This window comes from Puma concolor, chromosome E1 (genome assembly GCF_028749965.1).
Source record: "Puma concolor isolate L17-30 chromosome E1, mPumCon1.1.hap2, whole genome shotgun sequence".
NCBI classification, from domain to species: Eukaryota; Metazoa; Chordata; class Mammalia; order Carnivora; family Felidae; genus Puma; species Puma concolor.
This window is the reverse complement of record NC_141680.1, coordinates 48,297,315-48,319,659: the sequence shown is the minus strand read 5'-3', so window position 1 is coordinate 48,319,659 and position 22,345 is coordinate 48,297,315. Positions and strand designations below refer to the sequence as shown.

At 35.6% G+C, this 22,345-nt stretch overlaps 1 protein-coding gene and 1 non-coding gene across 12 annotated transcripts in view; both read right to left on the bottom strand.

Annotated features, from left to right (window-relative positions):
* TANC2 (tetratricopeptide repeat, ankyrin repeat and coiled-coil containing 2) overlaps nt 1-22,345 on the bottom strand; it is a 377,119-nt gene that overhangs the window by 156,327 nt on the left and 198,447 nt on the right. For 6 of the 11 annotated variants that reach the window (XM_086687668.1, XM_086687670.1, XM_086687672.1 and 3 more), the window contains one exon: nt 20,510-20,620. The exons of the other annotated variants lie outside the window; for them this stretch is intronic. In XM_086687668.1, the coding sequence (XP_086543794.1) occupies nt 20,510-20,620 (111 nt within the window). The remainder of the gene's footprint in view (nt 1-20,509; nt 20,621-22,345) is intronic. 11 annotated transcript variants of the gene reach the window in all.
* On the bottom strand, nt 9,353-9,459 carry LOC112864721 (U6 spliceosomal RNA). The gene has a single exon (XR_003223993.1). It is a non-coding gene; the product is annotated as a U6 spliceosomal RNA (small nuclear RNA).

Here is a 22,345-nt window from a genome sequence, read left to right as displayed (position 1 = left end):
CAGTGAACTTAGTCTTTATAACAATTTTATGAAATACGTATTATTACTTTCATTTTGCAGATGAGAAATCTTAGGCACAGAGAAATTAAGATACCTGCTCATATCCCACAAGCAATAAATGGTACAGCCAAGTTAAGAATCCAGCCCCCCTGAATCCATGCTCCCAGAATTAATGCTCCCAGTGTTATATTGCTCCCTCATTGGAAAGTAGTATTACAAACAGTAAGAATGTTTAGATAAGAGACAACTTATTAACAAGAGGCAAACTGCTTACAGTATATGTGATACTGTGATATAATAAGAAATATATATTTGGCCCTTGTTCCCAGTTGTTGGAACGGAGTGCCTAAACTCTTGGATATTCTTGAATGACAGTGGTGAGAGAAGCATCTTTTGTTTTTCATAAGCCTTCTGAGGTGACTCTTGGTGGGCCACTAAACAGCTGCAGGATGGAAGTTAACTGCTGGAGGAATCAACTGTGTAATTAGAGGGATGGAACTTTCAGGACCACCTCCCAACCTACAGGGAGGGGAAAAGGGGCTGAACAGTGAGTTAATCAGCCGTGGTCAATGATGTAGTCAAATGTGCCTTCATAATGGAACTTCCATGAAAGTATTAACCAACAGAGTTTAGAGAGCTTCTAGGTTGATAAACAGGTTCACCTAAACTACACAAGGACCAAAACTCCTGTGCTCAGGACTTTTCTGGACCTCCCCTCATGTACCACTTCATTTGACTGTTCATTTGTATCATTAAGGATATCCCTTATGATAAACTGGTAATACTAAAGTGTTTTCCTGAGTTCTGTGAGCCATTTTGTTATTTTGAGAACATCATATAGGAGAAATTATACAGTACGTAAACTTTCGAGATTGGCTTTTAAAAAATTCAGCATAAAAAAAAAAAAAGAGGTTAGAGTGGGAGAGAACCAAAGCATGACAGACTCTTAAAAACTGAGAACAAACTGAGGGCTGATGGGGGGTGGGAGGAAGAGGAGGGTGGCTGATGGGTATTGAGGAGGGCACCTGTTGGGATGAGCACTGGGTGTTGTATGGAAACCAATTTGACAATAAATTTCATATATTTAAAAAAATAAAAATAAAAAAAATAAAAAATTCAGCATAATGCTTTTAAGGTCCATTCAAATTATTGCATGTTTCAGTAGTTTGTTCCTTTTCATTTCTGAGTAGTAGTAACACATTGTACAGATGTACCACATTTTGTTTAACCATTTGCTCACTGAAGGGTATTTGGGTTGTTTTCGGTTCCTGGATATATATTTTTTATTTTTATTTTTTTAACATTATATATTGTTGAGAGACAGAGACAGAATCCGAAGCAAGTTCCAGGCTCTGAGCTGTCAGCACAGAGCCTGACGTGGGGCTCGAACCCACGAACAGCGAGATCATGACCTGAGCCAAAGTCGGACGCTCAACCGATTGAGCCACCCAGGAGCCCCTCAGTTCCTGGATATTTTGAATAAAGCTACTATGAACATTCATGTAGGTTTTGTGTGAACATAAGCTCTAGTAGATACAGGCCAGGAGTTCTGCTAAACATACTACACTATACAAGACAGCTCAATAGAACAAAGGATTATCTAGCCCCAACAGTCAACTACTGAGGTTGAGAAACCTTGAAACAGCTAGAATAACTCCACCCTTTAAAATCTGTCAAACTGGGGGTGCCTGGGTGGCTCAGTCAGTTAAGCGTCCAACTTTGGCTCAGGTCATGATCTCGCGTTTGTGGGTTCGAGCCCTGCGTCCAGCTCTGTGCTGACAGCTCAGAGCCTGGAGCCTGCTTTGGATTCTGTGTTTCCCTCTCCCTCTCTCCCTCTCCTACTTGTGTGCTCTCTTGCTCTCTCTCTCAAATAAACATTCACAAAATAATAAAATTTGTCAAACTGGATGTACTATCAACAGAGTCAGTAGGTAAACAAGTGTCCAATCTGTTATTTCTGAGGATTCTTAGAATTACTTCAATTTCTGGCTTACAATGAATTTTTAGTCTTTAGACTGTTTCCTTTATGAGGGTGGGGTTTGTTCTCTGCACTACTAGATCCTAATAATCTTTTCAGTCTTCATTATGCCTTTGTCATATGCTGGTGCCCAGACAGGACTTTACTGGGGATACACTGTGTATGTCAAGGGTGGGAAATATATCAAGGCACAGAACAAAGTAAATAAAAATATGATACCTCTCACATTTTTCACACATTATCTTTTATTAATTATAACAGCTAGCACATATGAAGATTAACTATATGCCAGGTAGTATTTCTAAGTATTTCACAATGTATATTAAATCATTTAATTATCATAACCGCCTTATGAGGGTAGGCACTCTTACCCCTATTTTACAAATAAGGAAAGTGAAGCATAGAAAGAATAAGTAACTTACTCAGATTCATATGGCTAGTTAGTGGCTGCCTAGGCGACCTGGATCCGGAACTAACCCAGGTTACACTATCATCCTTGATTCCAGTCCCTTACCATGTTGCTGGCATCACTCCCTACCACCCCTCTACCCTGGGTACTTGCTCTCGTCACTCTCAAAATTCCTCTTAAATCCTCGTACCAAATATTTGCTATAAAAATTCATCTTACATTTTCATACCAAATGTTTTACCCATATTTTTGTCTCATCCATGACCATCCAGGCAATGTGAAGAGTGAAGAGGGCGCCATCTTCATAACCAAATGTGCTCAATTAAGGTATGTCCCTAAACAAAGTATTTTCCTTGAGCAGAATTCTACTGCGGCTTCTTTAATAATGAGTTTGGAATATGATAAACAAAATAAGGTGATCACTGTAAGACCTATCTTACACAAAATAAATGATACAGCATTCATACATTCTGTTGACTAAGACTACTTTATTTATTAAAAAAATTTTTTTAATGCTTAATTATTTTTGAAAGAGAGAGACAGAGTGTGAGCAGGGGAGGGGCAGAGAGAGAAGGAGATACAGAATCCGAAGCAGGCTCCAGGCTCTGAGCTGTCAGCACAGGGCCCAATGTGAGGCTCGAACTCACGGACCATGAGATCATGACCTGAACTGAAGTCGGACACTTAACCGACTGAGCCACCCAGGCACCCCAAGGCTATTTAAATTTACAGCTCTTGTTTCACTTTGACCATTTGGGAGGAGTACATTTAGGCATTAGGTTTTGTTCTGAGAACACTGAATGAAGAATACAGCACCCTAAGGACTAAAAGATTCTTCAACTTACATGGAAATGGAAAGGTCCATGAATAGTAAAGAAAACTTGAAGAAGAAAGACCTCTATTACTTAATATCAAGATTTAATATAATGCTAAAGCACTATGATAGAGTATGACTGACACAAGCATAGATAAAAAACACCAATGGAACAGAATAAAGAATCCAGAAGCATATCTAAACATACATAATTCACCTTATAAATTTAGGACAAGGGTGCCAATGTCATAGTTTAGTAACAGAATGGTATTTTCAGTAAATGATGATGGATCAATATGATAGGAATAAAAATAAAACCTGCACTTACCTCATACCATATATAAAAATCAATTCCAGTTAGATTATGGACCCAAATATAAAAGGTAAAACAATGAATTTTCTAGAAGACAACCTAATAGAAGATCTTCATGACCTAGGACTTGGCAAAGATTTTTTAAATAGCACACAAAAGGCACTAACCATTGGTTTTTTGTGAAGTTTATTAATAAGAAAAACTTCTTTTCACCAAAGACACCATTAAGATGGTAAAAAGGTAAGCCACAGAGTAGGAAAAGGTATCTTTAATTTATATATCCAACAAAGGGCTTCTTTCTAGAATATATAAAGAATCCATACAAATCACTAAGGAAAAAAAAGACAATCCAACTAAAAGGTAAACAAAAAAAATCTATATAGGCATTTACAAAAGATGATGTCCAAATGACCAATAAGCATATGAAAAGCATATTAAAAGCATATTAACATTGGGAGATGAACACCAAAATCACAATGATTCTGCACAATTGCATATGTGCAGTGCAGATAGCACAGAAAACAAACAAACACAAACTAACTAACAAACACCCTGACAATATGGGGTAAAAGAATACTTAAATACTGCTGTGCTGGTAGGAATGTAAATTGGCAGCTTTAAGTTTGGAAAAAAACTTAAGCTGAACATTCTGAAACTCTACCAGGTCCACTACTAGGTATATACCAAAAGGAAAATTATATACATAGGTGCGTCAAAATGCATGCGAACAAATATTAATAGGAGAATTGTTCACAATAGCCCAAACTGAAAATGTCCATTAAGAGTAGATACACAATGAAATATGAGATCAATAAAAAACAATCTCACAAATATACTACTGAACAAAAGAAGAGAGATTCAAAAGAATACACACTAAATGATTTCATTTGTACAAAGTGTGAAAATGGGGAAAGGAAATAACTGAGAATGGTACTCATAATTGTGGTTATACTTCTAGAGAGTGGATAATGATGTGAGGGAAGCACGAGGAAAACTTCTGAAGTGCCAGGAATGTTCTATTGTCTTGATTTAGGTTGTGGTTATATGGGTGTGTACACTTCATAGAATTTCGTTGAGACTACATAATTATCATTGGTGTACCTTTCTGTATTTCTATTTCAATTTTTAGAAATTTCAGAAAATGTTTTACGGAAACTAGGTTTGAGAATGAAGCAGTATGCACAATATCTGGTTTTTTTTCCTCCAAGAAACAAGTCTAGAATTATGAAAAAGAATGCTATACGTATTTCAAAATTTAGTACAAAATTAGAAATTACTTGGCCACTCCTCTTGTACCAGTTAACAACTTAAAGCAGAGCAAAGACATACAACTTGAGAGAAGCCAATGCATATAAGAAATATTTTATAAATTAAAGGAAGTACTAGAGAACACAGAGAAAGAAACAATTAAATTTGTCTTGGCAGGATGGAGGCAGGAAAAGGAGGGAAGATCTCTTGGAGGAGGTTATACCCAAAACTCTTATAGTGGATGAAGGTGGTTCTCTAACAGTGGAGTTAGGGAAAAAGAGCAGAGGGAACAGTTTTAAAATTTAAATTCTATGTGATTTACTAGTTCAACAAAATACAGAGCTCTAAGTTCAAAACGGATTAAATGCACTATATTTAATGTTTAGAAGAGCATTTTAAATTTATTTCTGGAATAATAATATTGATAGTAGTACTACTAGTAATAACAACAATAGCTAACACTTACTGGGATATTAGTGTCTCGTACTTTTCTAAGTGCTTTACATGTATTAAATCATTTAACCTTAACAACATTCCCTATTTACAGATAGTAAAAGTGAGGCACACAAAGACTGAGTTCTTGCTTGTCAATGGTTACAGAGTTAGGTAAGTGACCGTTAATACTGAAGTTCAGCGGCTGTATGGCTCCTGAGCCTATGTTCTCAACTACTTCATTATTTTGTCAGGAAATATATGATTGCTGAATACAAATTGTTTATATGGTTATTTTATTTATTTTTATCTTTAATAGCATCCTTCATTATCTGATGACAGACAATAAATATAAATATAGCTTTCATTAAGTCATTAAGCATTCATTAAATATTTACTTTTTGCGTGTCCAGTGCTGTCTCAGGTGTTACATGTACCTTTATGAATAAGGGGTACAGCCCCTATTCTTAAGGAGGTTATAGACTCAAGAAGGAAAACAGAAGATCAATTAATTAAATCGTAGTAAATTTACAATCAGAAATATTTTATATATATATATATATATATATATATATATATATATATTATCAGAAATATAATGCAGGCAAGAAATAGGATGCTGTAAACAAGAAAGTGCTGAACATTTTGGTCCTTATTTTTCTTGATGATACCAATTCTTTCAGAGATGGTTTACACTTTATATTTGCAAAATAATGTCTTCTATTTAAAGTAGCCAAACCGCAGAGGGATTAGACAATGACTAAAATTGTGTCAAGAAACGAATGTCTAACAGCTAATGTATCCAAACCCCTAATCTGCATCCCTAACATGGCAGGCTACACAGGGTCTCAGTCTATAGACTCTCTAAATTCTCAGCATTCTCTTGGCATTTTCACATCAAGCTGTTTACATTTTCCTTTACGATCCGTTAATTATAAACTGCTTGTTCTCATCTATTTCAAAACTCAGAAATTTGTACCACATTTAATCAAATAAAGAAACCCATTCTTTCTCTGTAACAGAGTTATAAAACCTATGATTAGCTTGGCCCAAATGCCAAAGCAAACCTGGTTATATTTTCATTTTAGTTCTTAAATGATTACCTAAATTTTTTATTTTCTGATGAATATTAGAAAATGGGTGTCTGTTAAAAGCAGGGCTGTTATTTGTCACAGTAAGTGTTGAAGCCAGCACGTGGCTTTGCCACATTCTCCCAAAACTGAGCTCCAGTTTTATTATATAGCTCTGGTTATTCAAGCTTCTGAACCCCTTTGTAGTAAAGTAGAAAGCAAAAAGATATATTCTTAGTAGAGAGAAATCTATGTCATTGATACATATTTATAACATATTAAATTATTTCATTTTGCCTTCCTCTGGCTTTTTGGGTTCATTCATTCACTCAACACACACTAAATGAACATTTACTATGTACCAGTCATTTACTACAATAAGCACTGTGGATACAGTGGTAAGCATAAGGCAGAAAATGCATTAAATTGTTCAGATGGGTGTTTTTGATAATTTTAGTGTTTATTTTTACTTGACTGGATATTTGAGAAGAAACGTTTGAGGAATAATTGTCAATCAAAAGCTCTCAATGGAAAAAATGCCACTATGATCCATCCATAGTTTAACTTTTTCTTTTCTCTAGGGCAAACAGCATATCATCCGTGTCATTTAAAAAATGTTACTTGGTTAGGAACCAGATAAGGCATTTGTTGTATTAGAGAACTCAATGTATACAATTTTAACTAAGAAAATCAGCATCATTATTCTGTTAAGATACCAGAAAATAGCATCCATATTTTATGCCCTTGACTGTAATGGAAATTTTACTTGTACATAAATGAATTCTAACCAATGTTCTTTAAGACTTATAAATAGAAAAAATTACTTCTATAAAACAAATATCTTTAGATTTTAAGGGTAGCCTTCTGTTCTACTGTAGCCAAAGATGATTTACATGGATTAGTAGAAGAGTAAGTCTTTAATACATACACTAGTCATTTTGTGGTAAATGCAAAAATGTACTGTGTGGCTTTTGATATCTAATGTTTTAATAAAACATTAACCAGCAGATAAGAACAGTCCTTTTAAATTGGTTTGCAACAGAGCCAAGCAACAGAGAGCCAGACTGTAGTAAGCTTGTGCCTCACAATTCTCTTCAAACATGAAAAGAAATTCTCTAATCATTTTGCACGATGATTCCTATTCCCTATTTTTTTTTTTCTGGCAACAACAGAAATATCAGTTTCATCTACTCACATTTATAATTGAACTTTTATGGCTACTACAGAAGTTAAGATCGAAGCAGAAAACATAATAATGCTGAACTTATCTCAATGATCTATGAAATACATTTGAGATGTGTGGCTGGATAAAACAGACATTTTTCCTCTCCAAGCTAATGGTAACAGGTCAAATGAGGCCAGATGGAGATCAGGAACAGAAAGGCAAGCTTTCAACAATTTTGTATCATGGGTAATATCATAATCACAATAGGCAAAACTTGCAAAGTCTGATGCAAAATACAAATCAGAGATTTAGTTTCCAAGTCCAAACAGGAGACAACTTGCCCAAAGAGATGGACCATGAATTAACTCTAAAAGCCTGATTGAAAAGAGAACTTCTTTGTATTTCAAGTAATCACCTAGGTGTAGCTAACAATACCATTTCAATTTCTTTTTTTTTCAATTTCTTTTTTTTAATATTTATTTTTGAGAGAGAGGAAAAAAACACAAGTTGGGGGGGGGAAGAGGAGAGAGCGAGAGAGCGAGCAAGAGAGAGACAAGATAACAGAAAACAGAATCTAAAGCAGGCTCCAGGCTCTGAGCTGTCAGTGCAGAGCCCGAGATGGGGCTCGAATCCAGGAACTGTGAGATCATGACCTGAGCCGAAGTCAGCCACTTAACCGACTGGGCCACCCAGGTGCCCCACAGCTTCAATTTCTTATTATACTGCTCCCAGAATTTAAGGAGATTGGTTTATTCAAAGAGGTAGTGTTCTAAGACTGTTTTAGTGTATAGTCTGTTCCCATAAAGAGCACAGAATGAAAAAGATGTTCTGTTTATACACTTTACAATGTGTATGCAATCTAAAAATAAAAATGCTAGAATTTCCCCCCCAAAGGAAATGGTGGTGGCAGGGACCTTTCAGTAACTGGAGACCCTCTAGCTGATGACAACCAATAAAAACTGGACAAAATACACCTTAAAAATCTTTTTAAAAGCATTAAAGACCTAAGAAGATAGTAATAAATCAAAAGACAAAACCAGGAAGAAGACGGAAATCCAGAAGGGAGATCTCTGCCCAGCATGGATGGCCACTTGAACACCAGGGGCATTAGTTAACAGGGAAGAAATGACTGAACAGCTAAGCTGTGCTTCTGGCCGTCTCATAAGGTCATAGGAACAAAACTGAAGTCTAAGCTCTGCCAAGAGTGGGAAATCTAGTAAAGCACCCTACGCTTTGGGCTGGAACCCTTAACCGTACTCTGGGAGTAAAGATAAACCAGAAGTAAACTAGGCTTTGCAATTCTGACTTGTGTCATTTGATTAGCCCGGAATACCACCAACTCTGAACTTGGATCAAAATGGCCCCAGGTGGCAGAAGCAAATACAAATCTTTTCTCAAAGGTGGGGAGGGGGAAGCACTGTCCTATCTTTAGGTAATTTCTACAAATATTTTCAGATTAAAATAATTAGGGGTATGAAAAGACAAAAGAATTATTAGAAATAATAAGCAAAAGTAATCGTGGCAAAAGGTGACTGGGTTACAGTACTGTAGTTCATCTCTTAAGATCATTCTTAACAGAGCCTTGTACAACTGCAGTAGAAAAGAGCTAGCTAGTGTCTGTGGGACAATGATTCGTGGGGATGGAGGAAGGAGACAGCAGTGGAAGAGCTACAAGAATGAGTCATCGGATGATCACAGTGTTGGAGATGGCCAATATTTCCCTAACACCACTAGAAGTTATTGGTTGAAGAAAGTCTCCCTTAGTTCTTTTCAAAGTAACTTCATGTTTCTACTGTTCAGTCATACATAATGTTTTCTCCTTCCATAGCTAGCCCCAGCAGCTAATAACAAATGATATTCCAAACGGTAGCAGATGTAAGCTAAAAAATGATCGAAATCAGGAACTCTCTTTTTTTTCTTTTTAAAAATATGGAGTGCTTCACGAATTTGCACATCATCCTTGCACAGGAGCCCTGCTAATCTCTGTATCATTCCAATTTTAAAAGTACATGTGCTGCCAAAGCGAGCGCTAAATCGGGAACTCTTGATCCAAGGTCCTCTGCTACCTGCTCTTTTGGGAAACTATGAATCCCCTGAAACTGTATGTTTTAATAGGGAGAGAGTACAGGAAATTTTCATTCTTCCATCCTCCAGTGCTTCTTTGCTACTTCCTAAAGAAAGTAACGACTCCCGGTAGCCCATAGTCAAGGCTGTAAATTCAAATACTTTCGAGATAAAAGCAGTTTTGATAGATCTGTCATGGCTGGGTTAATGGTAGTAGGAAATGATAAAGTGTATTGAACTGCAGAGTGTACAGCCATTGTGAGGGCATTTTCACCTTAATTTTTAAAAATATGCTTGCCAAGCAGGTTTTTGAACAATTGTCTAGAAAAAGTTGTCTACTTGTCTAGAAAAAGGTTAAAAGTAGACAAGTTGTCTACTTGTCTAGAAAAAAGTTGTCTACTTGTCTAGAAACGGTTAAATAGAAGTTAGAGGTTAGGATGAAGGTCTAAGTTTTTCATAGTTCTAAGGACTACCTCTCATTATGGACCAGAGGACAGAAAAGTAGGGGGGAATGGTCCAGGAGATAGATAGGAAAACTAGATCCATGTGAGGCTATCAATGACACAGGTCACTGTCAATCCTCAAATGAGGAAAAATAGCCTAAGTTGGGGAAGATACATAAGAATCCAAAGAATCTTTAATTACTCGACCCATCTCTTAAAAGTGGTGAATCTCTCCTACTTACCCTTTCCTTCTCTTTCAAATTACTGCCTTCTTTAACTCACCTAGAGCCTAAGTTAAAGGATCAACTTTTAGGGAATCTCTCCAGTTGCAGAGGGGAATATTTAGATGCCTTGCTTGAGGGTATGAAATGGGAGTAAGCAATAATGCAACTTCGGTAGAACACTCTACTCCAGCCTTTCTTGTTAATTTTGGTTTGTTCAGACCAGTTTTCAGATAAAATTATTACCTAAGGCAACAGACCTAAAGGTTTTATTAATTTTTTGAAAACCTAGGTATCATGCAAAATTTTTTATGTAGGTGCAATTTACTGGAGAGACTGTCTACAAACTTCATTGGTAATCATTTTGCAATATACACATATATGAAATCATGCATATTATATACCTTTAACTTATATAATATTATATACATCAATTATGTCTCAAAAAGCTGGAAAAAATTTTTTAAAAATATGCTTCCTAAAAAACAATAAGTAAATTTATCTAATATTTAATAATCCTGTAGTCTTTCCACTAATAATTTTAGACATAAATAAATGGGCAAAAAGTCGCCCACACATACACAAACATAGTTGTTCTCTCTTTTGCTATTTAGGGATTAAATTTTTAAAAGATTAGGGACTCTACATAGTAATTCATCAGTCTGGCACTTAGCTAAGAAAACAGGCTTTTAAATGCTAATAATCTTCTATCACAACACTCTACTTCTGATTCTCTCCCACTCAAGTGGGAATCACTGCAGAGATAGGATATATAGAGACAGAAAGTACTCTTTGCTGGCAACACTTACGGTAGTATTTCCTTGCCTACACAACTGCCTCCAGTGTACAAGAAGTACTATGTGTATATTGATGTATGGTGATGACTATTTGGCTGGGATAAAAAGCAGTATTTGACAAGCTCAAGAATCTTGAATGCTTCACTGAAATCTCTAAGACTGATGTTTCTCACTGAGTGTTCCTTTGGGTTTTTAACTGAGGTTTCTAATGTCTGCTTTGAATAGACATACATTTGAGATACAAATTATGGTAAAGAAGCGTTACTTCTATAATGTGGTATTTCCATATCATTCCCCTACTGGCCTGGATTTCCTCATCCATAGCACAATTTATTCTAATGTGGAAAGCTAGGTATTTATATACTGGTCACAGTAAGGAAAGTATTATCCTCAAAACTCATATTTGTCTAAATAACAAATTTACTCCCCTTCTGGCTTCCAAACTGGGATTTATTCTAGAAACTGAACACAAAAACAGCATGATCTAATCATGTATGCTTAAAGAGAAAAGCACCATTCTAGGAAGATTTCACTGTACTGTAATAGTCAGTATAGACTGGGAAAGACCTACAGATAGTTATATGAAAAGTAGCAGGTAAGTTTTAAAAATAAAATGGGTAGGAAAGCAGGAATTCTGGTGAACTAGCAGCTAAAATCTTTAAAGACTGGTAGGATCTCAGAGTGTACAGAAGCTGCATCAAGGAAGGGCAGTGACTGGTACAGTCTGATGATGTGAGATGTAAAGCTGAAGTGCTAGGGAAGAAAGTAGGGGAATGGTCTAGAATTGACTCTCCTGGGTTAGCTCTTATTAGAATTTTTTGGGGGTGCGCATCACAAGAATTTAATACTTTCTTCAGTTGTTTGAATGTGATATTTTCTTTTCATCTCCCTGAGAAATTGAAGAACGAGGGGTCAGGAATCCAGCCTTACTGGTGGTACTGAAGCTATGTGTTTGCAGTAGCTGCCCTTTCTTCAAGGACTCGTCTGTCTAATGCCAAAAGATATGCTTATAGCACAAATTGTTCCTTACATCATTCTAATGGTTTCCAAATAATCTGCTGAATGTTTTGGGTGGTGTGTACGTGTTATCTGACACAGGAGCTCTTAGGAGAATTTGCGTATGTTTCATATACTCCTGATTTTCTGTCCTTGATAGCTACTATTACTTATCTCTAGTATTTGCCTCTACTTTTTATTCTGGTATTTTCCTTGTTTGCAAAATGTCCCAATTTTTAGTAGTTGCTATCATTTTATAGTTGACCATTGGTTCATTTAGTATTTGTTGAGTTTTAGATAGCAGTTATTGGTCTGAGCACTAGGGATACAGTGATGAAAAAAGTGGGCAAGTCCCACATCCATAGATCTTGTAATTTAGCATCATGCATGTAGCATAAACTAACATCTCAGTTCCCTGGATTACAATTCAGGAAATCCTGTTCTAAGTAAGGATATCTGTTCTCATATAGTAAATATAGCTTAAGATGGTAAGTGGATATAGTAATTTTCTATAAGGTATATGATTTGTGCATGCTTTTTAAGCACAAATATGTTTAAATACTGGCCATGTATTGGTGAGAAGTAATGTTATACTTTGAAAAAATTTTTTGAATAGTGGTCGGAAAGAAAGGAACAGTTCAAAGGGGGTGGTAAGTTATCTTTGTTCTTTATTCCTTCTTTCTATGTTGATCAAGAAAAACAAATCGGTACTAAGAGATAAATCAGCAAATGTTAGCTGTAGCATCAGAATCTTTTTTTTACTAAAAAAAGTTTTTTTAACATTTATTTTATTTTTGAGAGAGCAAGACAGAGCGCAAGCAGGGGAGGGGTAGAGAGAGACACAGGATCCAAAGCAGGCTCCAGGCTCTGAGCTGTCAGCACAGAGCCCAGTGTGGGGCTTGAACTCATGAACCGTGAGACAATGACCTAAGCTGAAGTCAGCACATGACCTAGGTGCCCCAGCATCAAAATCTTAATATGGCACTACGAGACAGATTTTTCTAAGCCCAAGCCTCATGAAAGTGGCATAAATTACTTTCATTGAATACACTTTTCTATAAAAGTCAAAATCCATTACAGTAAACTTAAAGATATAAGAGCATTGGTTATAAATTGCTTCATAGTGCAGATTAGTAATTTATAATCTGTAAATAATCTGTATAGATAAAGCAAGGGAAAGACCTGTAGATAGTTATAAGAAGGACAGCAGAGAGTTTCTGAATATTAAAAGGGTAGGATACCAGGAATATATGGAATTTTTCTATTGGAATGTGAAGCTGAGAAAGATTTATGCTTCCAGACCATGGAATGGCACATATAAAATATGTAGGGGGGAAAAAACAAGAAAAATTTGTTGCTTGATTTGAACAGCTTTCCTCAAAATTCCAACTTACTCCCTTAAATATAGATTGGACCTAGTGACTTGCTTCTAGCAAACAGAATATGGCAAAAAGTGATAGGATGTCACTTTTTTAAAAGTTTTATTTATTTAAGTAATCTCTACATCCATGTGGGGCTTGAGCTCATGACCCAGAAATCAAAAGTCACATGCTTTTCCAAGTGAGCCAGCCAGAAGCTCCATCACTTTTGAGATCATACTCTAAAAGCTCGTCCCTTTCATTTTGCTTGCACTTACTCTGCCTTTTGCTTGCTTGCTCTCATGAAGCAAGCTGCCATGTTGTAAGGTGTCCTATGGAGAATCCACATGGAAAGGAACCGAAGGCGACCTTTTGCTAAAAGTCAGTGAGGAACTGAGACCCTCAGTTCAAAAGCCCACAGGAAACCAAATCCTTCCAATAATCATATATATAAACTCAAAAGAGGATCCTTCCTCTGTTGAGCCTTGAGATGATTATAGCTGAGGCTGTCAACTTGACTGCAGCTTGTGAGTGACCCTGAGCCACAGAGAAGCTAGATTCCTGACCCATGGAAACTGTGAGATGGTAAACGCTGTTCTTTTAAGCTACTAAGTTATATGGTAATTTGTTATACAGCAATAGATAACTAATACAAGGATCTATTCTCAAGGGTTCTTAATGAAAATAAATAGACTTTAACCAACACTTCCCATAAGTCCCATAAGCACAAATATTGTAACGCATCACTTCTAGATAAGGAAAAACACATGGACATTGGGCTGCAGGAACTTATATGCAGCTTAGGAAAATAAAACATAAAAACCAACTTTATTTTCAGAAGTAAGTTTATAATACTATATACATGTGACAGAGAAGTTATTAGTCCTAACAACTGATGTTCCAGAAGCTGAGCTAAGTAAATTATGTATATTATCTTATTTAATCATCACAAACACCCTATGGAGTAGGCAATATTACTATCTTCATTTTACAAATGAGGAACCAGAGGATTAGGAAGATTAAGTAATAAAAGTTACACAGCTAATATGTGGCACAGCTAGAACTGAATCCAAGCTTGTCTGATCCCAGGGCCTGGGCTATTTACCACAGTGAAAAACCGCCTCCATTAAAAAACACCAAAACCCAAAACCCATACAACTTAGCATCTATGCATATACAATAGATTGCTTGTAAAAACAACCAATGAGTACAGGGTATAGCTGTAATTTTATCCTCTTTGCAAAGTACTCTAAAAAGGCTGATAGCCTTACCCACAGCATTCTTAGATAAAAAGTCATTAAAGGTTCCAAAAAATTATAATGATTGTAGCTAAGATTTATATAGCACTATGGACCACATGCATAATTGTTTTGATTATTTCACATATTTTAATCTATACATCTTTGCAGCATTCCTATGGTGTAGGTAATATTATAATCTCCATTTTACAGATAAGGAAATTAACTATACTTATGGGTAAGTAATTTGCTCAAGTTCACACAAATAGTAAGTGACAGAGTTAATATGTGAACACAGCTGCTCTGGCTCTAGGGTCTGTAGTCTACACTAGTGCATTTTACTCTAAACCAGTGCATTTTACTGCCTCAAAACCGTAAGTTGAAATAGTTTTCAGTTAATAGAAAAACTGTCCTTTTGGATATCTAACTTATGGATCTAAGCACCACATTTACAGGCTAAGTCTTTAGAATCTGTGATGCAAAACACCTTGAGAAAAGTTAATTTAAAAGTTAGTGGGATGAGACTACTCTTCTTTTAAACAATGATAAAATGTAAGTCAGGAAAACACCTAAAAGCGATCAAAGTGAAACACTTTATTCAACAAAGCATCTGTCCATTGAAATAACTTTCTAACATGTTAAGAACTTATTACTGGATAAGGAAGTGTGGGGAAGAAAAGCTTTTCATATTCATATTCTAGTTCTTTGGCATGCTTATTTTCATAACCAGTAATCAGGCATTGTCTCTCGTACTTAAAATACACCGTAATGTGTTCAGTTTCTCTCTCTGCTTCTGAGCTCTACTTTCTGTACTGACTTTCACATTGTGATTTGGGCAGTGCTGTGTTTCAGTTATTCCCTTCAGTCCATTTACAAGTCTGTCCACTGTCCAGATTTTAGCTTTTTCTTTTCTTTTTTTTTTTTTTTTTGGTTCTAATAGTTGTGCCATTAACAGCCTCTGTTTCATTTCAACCTTTAAACAGTAATTCTTTTTTCCTTTTTTTTTTTTTTTTTTTAACATGGGTAACCTATGTGTCACAGATTACGTTGGGAGTCTGTTATAGAAAGAAGCACATGTGTACATTATAGAATAGTATTGTGTATAATAAGGAGTTTAGAGACCCCCCCTAAAGCTCACCAATTTAATTCAGATTAAAAACCCTGCTTTATACTTATTGTATTTACAACAGAGTAGACAAAGGGAATATACACAAAACATAACAGAAGATGTGAATTACAAGACAAAAGCTTCTGGTCTCTATATGCCAATGAAAAATCCTATTAGAAGGTTTTAATATGCAATCTTAAGTATAAAATTCAAAGCAAAACAAATGAAGCATGCCTAACTAAGATTTGATAATGTTTTCAGAAAAAAAAGGAAAGAAGATAAAACAAATCATCAAGGTTCAAGGAATTATTCACTTTATAGAAAACATTTATCTATAGTGGCTTGTACTTGTGCGACAGAATGTACACTGCTGCTAAGAAATCCAAAGGAAAAATCCTTTACACATTAAAAAACATGTAATATGAATATGTGCCAAATAACTACCATAAAACGCTCTTCCATTCTTGAGTTTCAAATACATCCTAATTTTATTGTCGCCTTAAATAACACTGTCCTTTGAAGGACAGTGCCATTTTAAAAGAGATTGAAAAGGATGTCTTATAAAAAGATTAATCTCAAATGTCTCTGAGAATATTCAGTGTGGATAAAAGCCTGCCTGTTTTCAGAACACTAGTCTGTACTTTGGCTCTTAACCCTGCACATGTAGTCAAAAGTCCTATAAAACTGTTGACTTGTTCTGCCATGTGTGTCAAGGGTCTACGGTTGAAATGATGCATTATTATAATGTACAATATGAAAACTTAAGAAATGAAGATATAAATGAAGAGTATCACCATCCTTTAGTGACATCTGATTACCAAAAAATTTCAATACAAATTTGTTTTGCAGAAATTTTAGAAAGTGAACGAAGTGTAATGATATTAATGGATAATAATAATAGGGAAGGTGCTCTTATTTATTTTGCCTGAACCAAGCATTTGGCATATACACTAATTTTACTTAAAATTAACAACCCTAAGAGATAGACCTAGCATAAAAAGGCCTATTTTTATCACAAGTTTATAGACAAAGAATTCAAGGTTATGAAAGTTACACGGAGTTACTGCTAGACGGTAACAGAGTCAAAAATTAAACCAGATCTAATTCTAGAACTTGAGCTCTCATTCCTAACATACGCTGCTCAAGAACAAAACTTAAAACCACCTACAATCCCACCAACCACATATACCCACTGCTAACACGAGCATTATCTCACCAATCCCACTCTCTCCTGACTTTCCAACCAAATCTTGATTCCCTTGCTCTTTAGGCAACCCATGTTTTCCCTATGAATGTATATATTCAAGTATCTATACAAATACATATTTGTTAAGTTACAGAAAAACATCATGGTATACACAATGTTACTGTGACAAGAAACTGAGGCACCAAGACATTATATGACATGTTCAGGATCATATGACTAGCAGGGGAGAAGTCAGAACTGAAACACATACATTTAACTAAAGATGATCCTAAATCTTTACATCTTCCCCCCGATTATTTAGAAAACACTTTAACATCCTGTGGTATACTTCAGGATTATCATTATAATAATAAAAAAAATTAGTTAACATTTATGAGCATTTTACTATGAACCAAGCTTTCTGCTAAGTGTTTTATATTTATTAATCTGATTTAAGATTATTACTCCCATTTTTACAGATGAGGAAACTGAAGGTCAGAAAAGGTTAAGAGTCTTTTCTAAAACCACACAGCTAGTGAACAGTGCCCTAAGCAGAAAAGTTAGAGTATAGGATGAATCTGTTCTTTTAGCTTGGGAATTGTTTTTATTAAAATCACTGATATAAGTTCGTTACCCTAAAAACAGACTACAGCTCAGCTTCATAGTTAAAAACTGAATTTTCTGCTTTTTAATTTAAGGATAGTTAAGGGTTATCTATGGAATTTAAACAGTAATAGAATTATGGGCAATCTATTTCTGGGCCACATTGTGTCCACTTGAAGAGTTCAACAATAAATTCTGCTTCTGACCCTACACAAACCACTTAAATTCTCTAAGTCTTAGTTTCCGCACTGTGAGACGATTATCAAGCACAGTTCACTTACCATCCGCTACACTCTGGTAGGTCAGTTATGTAACACCATCAATCATGTCCATGGTTTCAAGTAAAGAACCAAAACATACTGTTTACTTGTGTTTTTCTCACATTTTCTGCATACAACAAATCTGATTTTGAGGAACAGTAAAACTTAAGTTAGGTATTTTAGAATCTAATGAAATGTAGACTGAATTCCTTAATTTATTAAACAAATATTCTGGATTGACAGCTATGTCCCAGTGTAGCTTTCCCTGGACTTTACAGACCGAATATCTAGTTCTGGTTTGATCCAGAATTTCCTTTGTGGAATCAACATTAAAAACTATGCGTAAGTACACAGGTACAAAAGGACAAACCAAGAGACATATCCCTTTCTTAGACACAAAAGCTTTATTCTTCCAACCTAAAATACAGGCATCAAAAGGCTGGAGTTTAGATAATACAGAAACAACATCCTGAATAATGCCTCAGAGGTCAACAGCAGAGGGAACCCTACAGACTTCCAGCACTATTCACTGGACTGCTTGTAAGCAGCCTGCAGCAGTCCTGTGACCAGCTGCTCCTCCAAGTGTGCAAGTTGCATCATCAGCTTCAGCAGCACCTGGGAATTCTTGAGCCAAGCAAATCCTCAACCCAACCCAGGGTTACTGAATCAGAAATTCTGACGGTGGGCCCAGAAATCTGCATTGAAACAAGCCTTCCTGGTAATTCAAAAGCATGCTAAAATCGGAAAACCACTGCTGGAGAACCTCTGGTTTATGACTGTTGTGTCTGTGAGATACATTGTTTTCCTAAATTTGTATGTGATCATGAACAAAGCAGATGGACAAGAAGAACAATAGATTTAACTGCATGATACAAATATAAGTATACAATAAAATATCTCTGTTCTGTTAACATATCCTATGTAAGAGAAATTAAAAAAGAATGGATTATTTGTTTGCTTTGTGAGTATACTGGATTCATCTGGTTATTGTGAAGTATTGGTACATGAAGAAGGTAATAGCTTCAACTCCCAGGTCACTAATCTTATCTCAGTAGAAACTTATTTTCAGAGAGTTTAATAACTTATTTATAAAAGAGTAAAAGAGTAAGAAGTTTCTGTGCTTTACACCTTTCAGATAAGAAATGGAGAGAATGAGGAGCATGGCATTTAACATTTTGGCACATGTTTTAGTTTCTTCCCGGCTTTCTGAAAATCTAAACTGAAGTTTAGTTTGGTTCAATTCCAATTCAGCAAAGATTCCTATTTGTGGGAAACATACATAAATAATAACGTGGATAAGATTTTTCATAGTGATTCAGCACTGGCATTGCCACAAACAGCAACTACCTTGCCTTCTGCCGATAATAGCTACATTAGATTAAAGATGTCAGATAGGCAATCAGGAAGTGAAAGATTAGTCTCCCTGACATTCTGACTTGCAAATCTGGAAAAGAAAAGGCCTCTGACGGTTTCTCTGCCAAAACTCAAGGCAGGGATAGGGAATTAGTACATTTATTTAGTTTATTATACTAAAATTTGCATGAAGAAATGCAAAGCACACTATTCCACTGCCCAGGCAGTGTGACAGTACCTCGAAACATGAAAAAGATTCTTTTGACAATGTGCTACCGTGCCATTTAAAGAGCTATTCTGTTCCTTTTAGAAACAGAAAAGCTGGTTCCTAATATATAACCGTGCTTGTTTTAAAAACAGTCCTCTACAACAGTGGATGAAGCCCAGGATTCTGCAGCCTCAAAATAAAATCCCCAAGGTGTTTCAATATTTAAAACTGATTCATACAATCAATTTCTCTGATTAAGTTTGGCCCAGGTTTTCGCCTAGTCTTTTTTTTTTTTTTTTTTGAAACATGTCTCATCTGACTTCAGAGCTCTATTATCCTGACATTTCAGATTAGAGCTATTGACACATTCCCTAGAACTAAAAATTATTTTATTCTGCTGACCCCTAATGCTGTAAATATGTAGTGGTTTCATTCTCTGTGGTTTAGCATCAATTTTAATGAGCAGGAATAAACAAAAGACCTAAAACCAAGTCTTCTAAGGCCCTCTACGAAAGCTCTGGTCTGTATCCTCAACTAGATCTTTGAACATTTCTGACACATCTCTATAGACTCACTGTAGAGTGAGTGTAAAGGACGTTGCCAGGCAACTCATCTTGGTTTGTAAGAATCTAGGCATTGATAATGACTCTGTCTCAGCCTGGCTCCCACAAGAGAAGGGTTTTAGTGAACTCCCACACGTGCTCACAGCCCACAGGCCATTCATGAGAAGAGGTAGTTCCAAAAGTGAATGTCCAGGAGACCAAATTGGGAACCTATAAGGTTTCTTTTCTAATTTAAGTTTAATGTTTCCAACATCACAACTATTTTTTGTAATTGTCCAGAAATCCAACAGGGATTAGAAAAAGTGGGTCATAGATAAAGGGCTAGTGTTAAATGAACCTTTTTATTCATATCTTTAATATTCTTGTTTGCACATGGCCAAAGCAGTATTTCTTCAAGTATCTCAAATCACAAAAATCACCCTGAAAACTATCTACCAAAATTATTTTAATTCCTTTGAAAATTATCCTTGAAATGGTTTTCCACACTTAACTCATTATTCTATCAATATTCAAAAAGGATATTCAGTAAAAACTATGTTCTAATATGGAAAATATGCGATCAGTTGCAAAAGGGGTTACGGATACGTTTTTATGAATAATATACATGCTAAACACTGCCCTGCTGGACGGGCCTGCTCCGAACCTCCCTCTGTCAAAGCAGACACTTCGCATGCGTGCTTACCAGGACAGTATGCATCCACGTCCAGTTTCTGAGCTGAAGCGAGGGTTGGTGAGCCAAGCTCGGATTCTGGAATTCGTGGGCTCTCAACAAACTTTGCCTTCCTCAGAGGGGCTAAGGACAAAAAAAGAGACAGAGAAAGAGGGAGAGGGAAAAAGGAGAAAGAGAGAGAAAAGAAAACAGAAAGTAAGGAAGAAAGAAAAAGAAAAGAGAAACAGGGAAAGAGAAGGGAAAGAGAGAAACACAGAGGGGTCATGAGTAAGGGGAACAGCAGGCAACAGATGGAAGCACTTAAATGAACGACACACTCTGTCAGACTCAGATCAGGTTACCCTAGTTTTTTGTGCCAGAAAAAAAAATTAACTGCATTCTTCATAGAGGAGATGGGTCTTGTTAAGAAGTCACTGCAAACTGGAAGAGCTAAAATCTAATATTCAAAACCGTGAGCCTCAGTTGTAACTATCTATTACCTTTAGCTACTTTCTCTCTATAAAGCAAAGAGCTTTTTATTTTCCTTTGCCATTGAATACAAGTATTAACTGAGGAAAGTATAGGGCTAAGTTTTAAAATTTGTTTATAATAATTGTAATCAAAGGTTTTCTTTATTCAGAAATAACTACTATAACAGTTGTGATAAATACCATAACTAGGATTAATCCACTTAGCTTAAAAGGAAATCAATCACCTGACTGCTCAGCTTTTAAGGTAAAAAGTCAAAACTGCCAGTGGACTGAGGTATTATCTAGGCCATGCCAGTCTGACACTGGATGCTACAGGTAAAGTAATGTGATTTAGTTACACATATAATCACAAGGTCTTCCCCTGGATTAGTAATATTCTATGCCATGGAATCCATTCATTCTTATAAAGAATGAAATAAAAAGCATACTTCACAAATGGGAAGTTTTACTTATTAAAGGCTTGTATAAATTCTATTTATTGATTTTTGGGGGAAGAGTTAAGGAACACTAGTGATATACATTTAAATAATCATTTTAATACATTAAAAGTTACAATTATGAAGATTAGTTTGGTACTCTCAAGCTGAGTTCCATTAAATAAAGTACAACAGGGTGAAAGTGCTTAGCATAACACTGGCTCAAAAGTATCAGTTGAATCTGAAATTGAGTTGTATGTGTTTTATTTATGTCATAACTATAGGTGTCCAAGACATGTGAGTGCTTAAGATCACATTACTTTTTTCAAAAGTTTCTGCATGTTCTTCAAAATCCTCATCCATTACTGATCCACAGAGGATTCTAAGTTATTCCTAAGAGACCCTGTAAAAAGTAATATAAAACTTTGTCATTATACTGGCCAGAATTCTTCTCTATTTTCTCTGGAGGATAAAAATAATGAAGTATTAATAAAATACAGAAAGTACTTTTGAAATGTGCCAATACTCAAAACCTACAGGCAACTAAATCACATTTTAAATCTTAAGATATGTATGTATATTTTAAGTGTATGTTAAAAAACAAAGTAAATCTTGTTACTGTCTCCATAGCAACAAGAGCTAAGGGTGCTAACAGTATGGTTCTCTGCCAAAAGCAAGCTTTAGAATAGCAGAGCTCTCACCTCTGCTAAAACTGTAATAATTGCGCCTATTTTTAAGTCACTATCGCAAATGAAGATCTCAAGTGATTTATATATGCAGATCTGCAGGCTACTAATAGCCACTAGAGTCTCTTTCATTATAATCTCACCAACCAATTCAAAAATAATGAAACATTTTATTTATCCAGTATTGATTTGTATAGAAGAAATTACTATAATTTAATTCTAAAAGCTATTAAGTCCTTTACTAGAATTTTATTATTTTATTTTATCATAGCAGCA